Source organism: Haliotis rubra, unplaced genomic scaffold (genome assembly GCF_003918875.1).
Source record: "Haliotis rubra isolate DU_JTF1 unplaced genomic scaffold, ASM391887v1 Scf685, whole genome shotgun sequence".
Lineage (NCBI taxonomy): Eukaryota > Metazoa > Mollusca > Gastropoda > Lepetellida > Haliotidae > Haliotis > Haliotis rubra.
In genome coordinates this window covers 287532-296663 of record NW_025767396.1, presented here as the reverse complement: position 1 = coordinate 296663, position 9132 = coordinate 287532, and the positions used below count along the sequence as shown (strand labels likewise).

At 43.1% G+C, this 9132-nt stretch overlaps 1 protein-coding gene across 1 annotated transcript in view; it reads left to right on the top strand.

Moving 5' to 3' along the window:
• The window catches only part of LOC124258165, a 45486-nt gene that overhangs the window by 21338 nt on the left and 15016 nt on the right, over nt 1-9132 (top strand). Inside the window, 5 exon segments of the mRNA XM_046692224.1 lie at nt 1250-1469; nt 3052-3182; nt 5188-5268; nt 7715-7813; nt 8902-9013. Coding sequence (XP_046548180.1) covers nt 1250-1469; nt 3052-3182; nt 5188-5268; nt 7715-7813; nt 8902-9013 — 643 coding nt within the window.

Here is a 9132-nt window from a genome sequence, read left to right as displayed (position 1 = left end):
ATCCCACAGATGATATCCTTACCTTGTCAGCTTGCTGAAAGGGTTAACCTCCTTGGTCTCATGGACAAGGCATCAGACTTTGGATCAGAAGTTCCACGGTTCGAATCCCAGCACAGGACTCAGAAATTTTATGGGCTCTTCATTGGCGCCCAATGTTCATGAGCATGTTCATATCAAATTGAACAAAACAAGCCTACAGTACCCTGCTATGCGGCCCTGGATGTGTTTTCTGTTGACAGGGGAGTATGTAGCAGGGCGTGGAGTCATCCCACAGATGACATCCTTACCTTGTCAGCTTGCTGAAAGGGTTAACCTCCTTGGTCATGTGGACAAGGCGTCCGACTTCGGATCAGGTCCGTGGTTCGAATCACACCACAGGAATCGGAAATATTGTTCCCGGAATATTAAAGATGTCTCTGATTGTATATAATCTTGATAGAAACAAACAATTCTTTTAAAATTGAAAAGGAGCCCCAGTGAGATGGGCTTGAACCTGAGGAAATCTAGACTTACTTCATTTACGGCTTGAGCATCACAGAAAGGGGTGCATGGATTGAAAAGTAATGCAGTTCACGGACTGTGAGACTGTGAGACTATACAACATCAAGTGATTGATGTTATGACTGACTGACTGAGTTTGGTTTTATTCCGCTTTTAGCAATATTCCAGCAACATCACGGCAGGGGACACAAGAAATTGGCTTCACACATTGTAACCATGTGGGGATTCGAACCCGGGTCTTCGGCGTGACGAGCCAACGCTTTAACCACTAGGCTACCCCACCGCCCGATTGATGTTATGAACGAGCCATACTGTTAGGGTACAATAGGGGCGGTGGGGTAGCCCAATGGTTAAAGCATTGGCTTGTCACGCAGAAGACCCGGGGCTCAAATCCCCACATGGGTACAATGTGTGAAGCCCATTTCCGGTGTACCCCGCCGTGATATTGCTGGAATATTGCTGAAAACGGCATAAAACCAAACTCAGTCAGTCAGTCAGTCACTTAGAGTAAACGTGACGTTACATGAAAGCTCGGCAGTGGGGTAACGCAAGGGTTAAAGTGTTGGCTCGTCACGACGAAGACATGGGTTTGATTCCCCACATGGGTACAATGTGTGAAGCCCATTTCTGGTTTTCCCTGTCATGATATTGCTGGAATATTGCTAAAAGTGACATAAAACCGCACTCTCTCACTCACTCATCAAAGCTTGAGACAACACTTGTACAGTAAACTATGGTACCATTTTAGGTTAATGGCGCCGTTGTGGAAGACAGAAAGAACCTGCGGAACCTGCCGATTGAGGAGGTGATAGAGAAATGCAAGGGCATCGTGGGGGAGCTGGGCAAGCTGGAGGAGTACCACCGCGGGGAGGGGATGCGGCTCCAGAAGATGCTCGGGGACTTCTACTGGGACTACACTTTACAGAGGAGGGAGATTGGAGATGCCATAGCAGAGGCTGGATATGCTGGTAGGTAGAGATGGATATGCTGGTAGGTAGAGATGGATATGCTGGTAGGTAGAAGTGGATATGCTGGTAGGTAGAGATAGATATGCTGGTAGGTAGAAGTGGATATGCTGGTTGGTAGAAGTGGATATGCTGGTAGGTAGAGATGGATATGCTGGTAGGTAGAGATGGATATGCTGGTTGGTAGAAGTGGATATGCTGGTAGGTAGAGATGGATATGCTGGTAGGTAAAGCTAGATATACTGGTAGGTAGAGATGGATATGCTGGTAGGTAGAGATGGATATGCTGGTAGGTAGAAGAGGATACGCAGGTAGGGAAAAGTGGATATGCAGGTAGGTAAAGGATGATATGCAGGTAGAGAAACGTGGATATGCAGGTAGGTACAGATGGATATGCAGGTAGGTAGAAGAGGATATGCAGGTAGGTAGAGAGGATATGCAGGTAGGTAGAGGAGGATATGCAGGTAGGTAGAGGAGGATGTGCAGGTAGGGAAAAGGGGATATACAGGTAGGTAAAGGATGATATGCAGGTAGAGAAACGTGGATATGCAGGTAGGTACAGATGGGTATGCAGGTAGGTAGAAGAGGATATGCAGGTAGGGAAAAGTGGATATACAGGTAGGGAAAAGTGGATATGCAGGTGGGAAAAGTGGATTTGCAGGTAGGTAAAGGATGATATGCAGGTAGAGAAACGTGGATATGCAGGTAGGTACAGATGGATATGCAGGTAGGTAGAAGAGGATATGCAGGTAGGGAAAAGTGGATATACAGGTAGGGAAAAGTGGATATGCAGGTAGGGAAAAGTGGATTTGCAGGTAGGTAAAGGATGATATGCAGGTAGAGAAACGTGGATATGCAGGTAGGTACAGATGGATATGCAGGTAGGTAGAAGAGGATATGCAGGTAGGGAAAAGTGGATATACAGTAGGGGAAAAGTGGATATACAGGTAGGGAAAACAGGAAATGCAGGTAGGGAAAAGTGGATATGCAGGCAGGTAGAGGAGGATATGCAGGTAGGTAGAGAGGATATGCAGGTAGGTAGAGAGGATATGCAGGTAGGTAGAGGAGGATGTGCAGGTAGGTAGAGAGGATATGCAGGTAGGTAGAGGAGGATGTGCAGGTAGGTAGAGAGGATATGCAGGTAGGTAGAGAGGATATGCAGGTAGGGAGAGGATATGCAGGTAGGTAGAGAGGATATGCAGGTAGGTAGAGAGGATATGCAGGTAGGTAGAGAGGATATGCAGGTAGGAAGAGAGGATATGCAGGTAGGAAGAGGAGGATATGCAGGTAGGTAGAGAGGATATGCAGGTAGGTAGAGAGGATATGCAGGTAGGTAGAGGAGGATATGCAGGTAGGTAGAGAGGATATACAGGTAGGTAGAGGAGGATGTGCAGGTAGGGAAAAGTGGATATGCTGTTGGTGGTAACATGACAGATGCACAATAGATGAACCAGTGCTATATGTTAACAACTGGTAAAGTTAGAATATGCTGGCTAGGCAAGTCAATATTTGTTCAAAACCATAGTCCTGATTATCTTAATAGACCTGATTATCTTAATAGTAACAACAAGTTTGTGTTCTACAGAAATCACAATCAAGATGCTGAAAAGCCTGAACACCATTGGTATCTTCAAGAACGACGACGTCTGGTTCCCCGCCTACTACACCTACAACACAACGTGGAACTACTCCGACACGAGTGACAACCTCGCCAAGGTAGGGGTAACATCCAGAGGGGGTGCATAGTGGGCTCGCAATGTATCATTTGTATAGCGCCAATATCCAGCTCAGTTTTGATTTTGCCCCCTCAATCATTGGATGTCAAACTTAAATGGCACATCGTGTTAGCAATCTCAACTCCCTGGGCATCATTAAACTCTTGCAGCCACTAGACGCACTGTGTTAATATTTCTTTCCCATCCTTACAAGGTACCCATTCACAGCTGGGTGGACAGGGACCATAGTCACAGTATTTTGTCCAAGTTAACTTCACGTTGCTGTACCCACAACTAGGTGTTTGCACGTATTCATGTGGCCACCATCTGATCATTTACCAACGGATTCGTGGGTTCTTTTAAGTGCACAGTGTTGTGTACTGTACACTAGGGGTTGTGACAACACTGAAAGAGTCTGCATGTAAAGTTGACTCCAAGGTTTTTACACCCGGTCACAGGTGGGCTCGATCCCGGCACCTCAAGCTCGCTGGATCACTAGCCTGGCACCTTAGGCAGCTCACCCACCACTGTTAGCTCGAATTAGTGCAAGCACTTGTATGGCGCTGAACTCAACCTAACACGGACATGCTCTAAGCGCATACAACATGATGGGCATTATTATCCCAGATGACCCAAGCTGCTTGTGAGGTGCAAGAAGGTTAACAGTCATATGACTTACCCCACCGGGTACCCATACACTGCTGGGTGAACAGAGGCAATTCTTGAATAAACTCACATGTCTTGGGCAAGACCACATATGTCATGTGTGCTTCGTTGTGGGGCAGGACTGAAGTCCTAGAAATTCTCAGGAGTCAAGCTGCCAAACAAGGTCACCCATCCAAGGACTATGGGTGACCAGTGTTGCTTAAAGGCACAATGTCACGCTTTTTCGACAATATTTTTGCCTATATTTTATAAATTGGGGCATATGCACTCACTTTAGCTTCCTATTGATGCAATAAAAGACTTATTATACCTTACAACTTGCCTGAAATCGATAATTGAAATTTCAAGGCGAACAGCTTCCAAACAGAAACACTTGCCATATATGGAATGTAAATGTTTGCTCTGTACATTGGAAACTGTCGCACATGGTGTTGTCGGTGTTTACCTAACTGGTTTCAATCACAAGTTGTGCATAGGATAGTTGTAAAGAGCTCCAAGGGACATAACTCTATGGGGTTCGCTTGAAATAATGTTCGGCCTGTAGAGGGCGCAAGAGCTGATTTAATGCAACGTTGCATTAATTCAGTCGAACATTTGAATTTAATATAGTAATCTAAATATGTAAAAAAAAAATGAATAAATTATATGGTAGATTCCCTGAGGGCTGATAGTTAGTATTATTGAGAGAAATGCATTATGAATTTTTAGAGAAATGTGGTGTGACATTGTGCGTTTAAGTACAATTGATTTGTGACCTGGGCTCAATGCACAGGACCACACACCACCAAGACAATCTCTCTTTTTAATTGTTTGAAATATTTGTTTTCTCAACATTTGTTTTCTGGTCATGAATGTACTTCTCACATGAAGATATTGGATTTCTGTAAAAAGGGGAGGCCCAGATGGGTGATTGGTTAAAAATAGATATGATAAACTGTGATTTGTAACAGAGGCATGTACTCTGCTCAGGGGTGGATACAGCTTTTTGAGATGGGGGGGATGCACAGTCCATCTACACCCTTTCCCTTTTTTTTTCTCTCTCTCTCTCTCTCTCTCTCTCTCTCTCTCTCTCTCTCTCTCTCTCTCTCTCTCTCTCTCTCTCTCTCTCTCTCTCTCTCTCTCTCTCTATCTATCTCTCTATCCCTCTCTCTCTCTATCTATCTATCTGTCACACTACGGGCAATAATCCTGCGTACGCGTACACGCATAAAAAATCAAAAGACACACACACATACATGCACACACATGCACACGCACAGTAAGATGTACACAGACACACAGGCACATGCCTACACACAGACAGCAATAACTATGTAATCATTATGTGATTTATGTTTCAGAATTTAGCTGAGGCCGATGCAGTCCGCCTCCTGTCACTCAACTGTAGTCACAAGCCTTACATTACAAACATACACAGCAAGGTGAGAGCTGGTGGAGCATTGGGTGAGACTGATCATTGACAGACAGATGATGTGCTGATTCTACACGTTTAGCAGATGAAGAGTGTGTTTGAACATAATCAGGGTCCGATTTCAGTTTGTTTTCAGAACCTGCACCAAGTGCAACCTTATAGGCTTGGTTGCACCATCACCATTTTGGTTGCACCATCAAATAATGTCCCTGGTTCTAGAGGTAACATAAAATACTTGTTTAGCAATTTTCATAACAAGTACTCAGTATCAGATTGTAGAAGGTGTGAAGTCATCCCACAGATGACATCCTTACCTTGTCAGCTTGCTGACGGGGTTAACTCTTTGGTCATGTGGACAAGGCGTCCGACTTCTGATCAGAAAGTCTGTGGTTCGAATCCCAGCACGGGACTCAGAAATTTTATGGCCGCTACATTGGCGCCCAATGTGGGGCTGAGCACGTTCATATCAAATTTGAGCAAAATAAGCCTCAGTACCCAACTATGTGGCTCGGGACGTTCCTTCTGTTGACGGGGGAGTATGTAGCAGGGCATGGAGTCATCCCACAGATGACATCCTTACCTTGTCAGCTTGCTGACAGGGTTAACCTCTTTGGTCTCCGACTTTCAGAAAGTCATGTTGGACAAGCACGGCGTCCGACTTCTGATCTGAGCTGCGTCCAAATTTGAGAATAAGCCTCAGTACCCAACTATGCGGTTTCGGGGCGTGCCTTCTGGGACGAGGGAGTATGTAGCAGTTCATCCCACGCTTACCTTTCAGCTTGCTGGCGGGGTTAACTTCTCTTTGGTCATGTGGACAAAGGCTGAGCTGAGCAACCCATGCTTGTCGTAAGAGGTGACTAAGCTGAGCAACATGGATAAGAGGTGACTAACGGGATCGGGTGGTCAGGCTTGCTGATAGGGTTGGGTATTGCAGAGAATTTTCATATTGCGATATATTGCGATGCGAAAGCATGTATTGCGATATGTATTGCAATATATTGCACGAAGTATTTTGAAACAAAAACTACTTATAATCGAGTTACTTCTTGATTTATAGAGCAAAAACACAACAAAATCACTAGGCTTGATTAAGCTTTAATAACAAGTTTTAATCATGATAAAATAAAAATGTGAACAATATTTGGCACAAATGAAACAAGGACATATCCGAACATTTCCGATTGTTACGAAGTTTTCCGAATGCAAGTCAAAATACCGGTTTTCGATCAGCATATTGCAATACATATCGTTTTCATGTCTGAACTGGTAAATACCGGTAAACCGGTTATATTGCGCAGCCCTACTTGCTGACTTGGTTAACACATGTCATCATATCCCAATTGCGTAGATCGATGCTCATAATGTTGATCACTGGATTATCTGGTCCTGACTCGATTATTTACAGGCCGCCACCATGTAGCTGGAATATTGTTGAGTGCAGCATTAAACAAGAAACAAACATTTCACCACAAACATACTAAAAAGTAGTGAAAGAGTTATTATTACAAGTATGTACAGGTATGTCTTCCATTATCAAAGTGAGCCTTGGTTGATGTAGATCTATGCTTCTGATGTTAGTCACTGGATTGTCTGGTCCAGATTCAGTTACTTGCAGACCACCATCATATAGTGGGAATATGGAGTGGGGGGTAACAGGAGTTGTCTCCCTTCATATCCTAACATTGTGTTTCTGCTTGTGAAGGGAAAATTGTGTGGTTATCTAAACTATAATATGATTCTTTTTGAAAATACATATACAATGAAACCTAATTATTTCAAATCTCAGTAAACTGTAAAGATCATGGTCCGGATAGGTCTACAGCAACCCATGCTTGTTGTAAGGGGCGACTAACGGGATCAGGTGGTCAGGCTCGCTGACTGAGTTGGCACATGTCACCTGTTCCCAATTGTGTAGATCGATGCTCATGCTGTTGATCACAATTCACAAGGACTTCGAAATTTAGAGAGGCAATATTACTCCCTATTAAACTTTCTGAATATCCTCTTTTGGCAAATTTAAAAATCCTGGCACATTTTAAAGCAACTCAATTCTATCCAGTTATGGCTTGAATACCACCTCATTCAGGTGGGATCAGCACAGTGGGGTGGCCCAGTGGTTAAAGTGTTCCCTCAACACACCAAAGACCTGGGTTTGATTCTTGAGTGCCTAAAGGCACATTTCAGTTCTGCCCTATTATAGCTTGAGTACCACCTCATTCAGGTGGGATCAGCACAGTGGGGTGGCCCAGTGGTTAAAGCATTCCTTCAACACACCAAAGACCTGGGTTTGATTCTTGGGTTCAATGAGAGAAGCCAAAACTGGGGTCTCCAACTGTGATGGTGCTGGAATTTTTGCTACAAACAGCAAAAAATACAACTGACTTGCTATCTCCAGAGGGTTCCTAGGGACGTTTCACTGTGTGGGATGCCGTCTAGGATGTTATTTTCCGTTTCAGAATGTATTTTATGTGATGAAGGCTTCCATGAGCATCCTACACAACATTGCAAGGAATCCCAACGTGAAGGGTTTCTTCAAAGAGAACAAAACCGCTGAGGTATGTTTTAACTTTTTTAAAGCATGGGATGCTAAATCACAATTTTATTTATAAAAAAAATGAAAATGGTAAGATGTAGTTATCAGCATGACTGTCTGCATCAGTTTCTTGCTTCCTCTGTCTCATCTCCTAAACCAGACAATCAAGTGATGAATTAGGAGATAAACAGCATGTGATGGCCAATTTCCGGGTGCTATTGAGTACCGGTATTTGAAGCACGGGAATATTTCATTTGAAACCTCCGGCTAACGCTGTCGGTTCCAAATGAATTCCTGTGTTTCAAATACTCAATAACACCCGGAAATTGGCCAACACATGATGTTTATTGACATTGTAAACACAAAAGTAAACCAAAAGGCCCACATGGGTTTTACTGTCTGCACTCATTGACATCGAGTACGGGTACAGCAGTGAAGTGTCATCAGCTGGCTGTTTCAGCTGGTTTCCATGGTAGCATCTGGAACTGCTCATTTGTGACATCATTCCGACTTTACGTCACAATATGATTTGAATGACGTCACCACTGCTGACAACGCAACAGTACAATGGTGTGAGCGATGTTTGTACGTGTCAATGAAAAGTCTTGCAATTTCCCGGAATCGAATACCATTCGATCATGTTTTTCAACGAATCAGATTAAAGCACACTGTGACTTTTGGTTTACAATTCTGTTTAAAACTCGGTACACAGTTAAACATAGTTATAAAGTGGTGCCAATTTTAATTTTAATTTAATTTTAATTTTAATTTTTATTTTTAATTTTTATTTTATTTTTATTTTTATTTTTATTTTATTTTATTTTTATTTATATTTTTGTCATAATCACAAATTGGGCACTAAGGATGAAGGTTGTGCTCGTTTCTGAACTTCTAAACTGTGAAAATTCATTGATGATTATCTTGTCTTCACTTAACAGAAGGTATCCAATGGCCATCAACCAGCAGTTAGTAGCCAAACTCTGTGAACTGAACCATTGCAATCTTACGGAATGGACTGTTGCAATGCTATGCCATTGCCTGTTTTTATATTAATATGTATTTTTAATTTACATGGACTTTGTTTAATTAATATCAATTGTAACATTGCAGGTAATTATGCCATTCATCAACATGAACGACGACATGCTGAGAGTATTAGCCATGTTGACCTTGGCCTACATCGTCGAGGAAGAAGACAACAGCAAACTTATCGACGAAACAGGTCAGACCCTGATCTTTTCACAGAAAAGTAGGTCAAATTACGGTAAATGCGTGTCATCCCCGATGTCGTCCTCTGTGTGAACGCCTTTCTTAGGAGCCACTCTAGGACGTTCTTAGGTC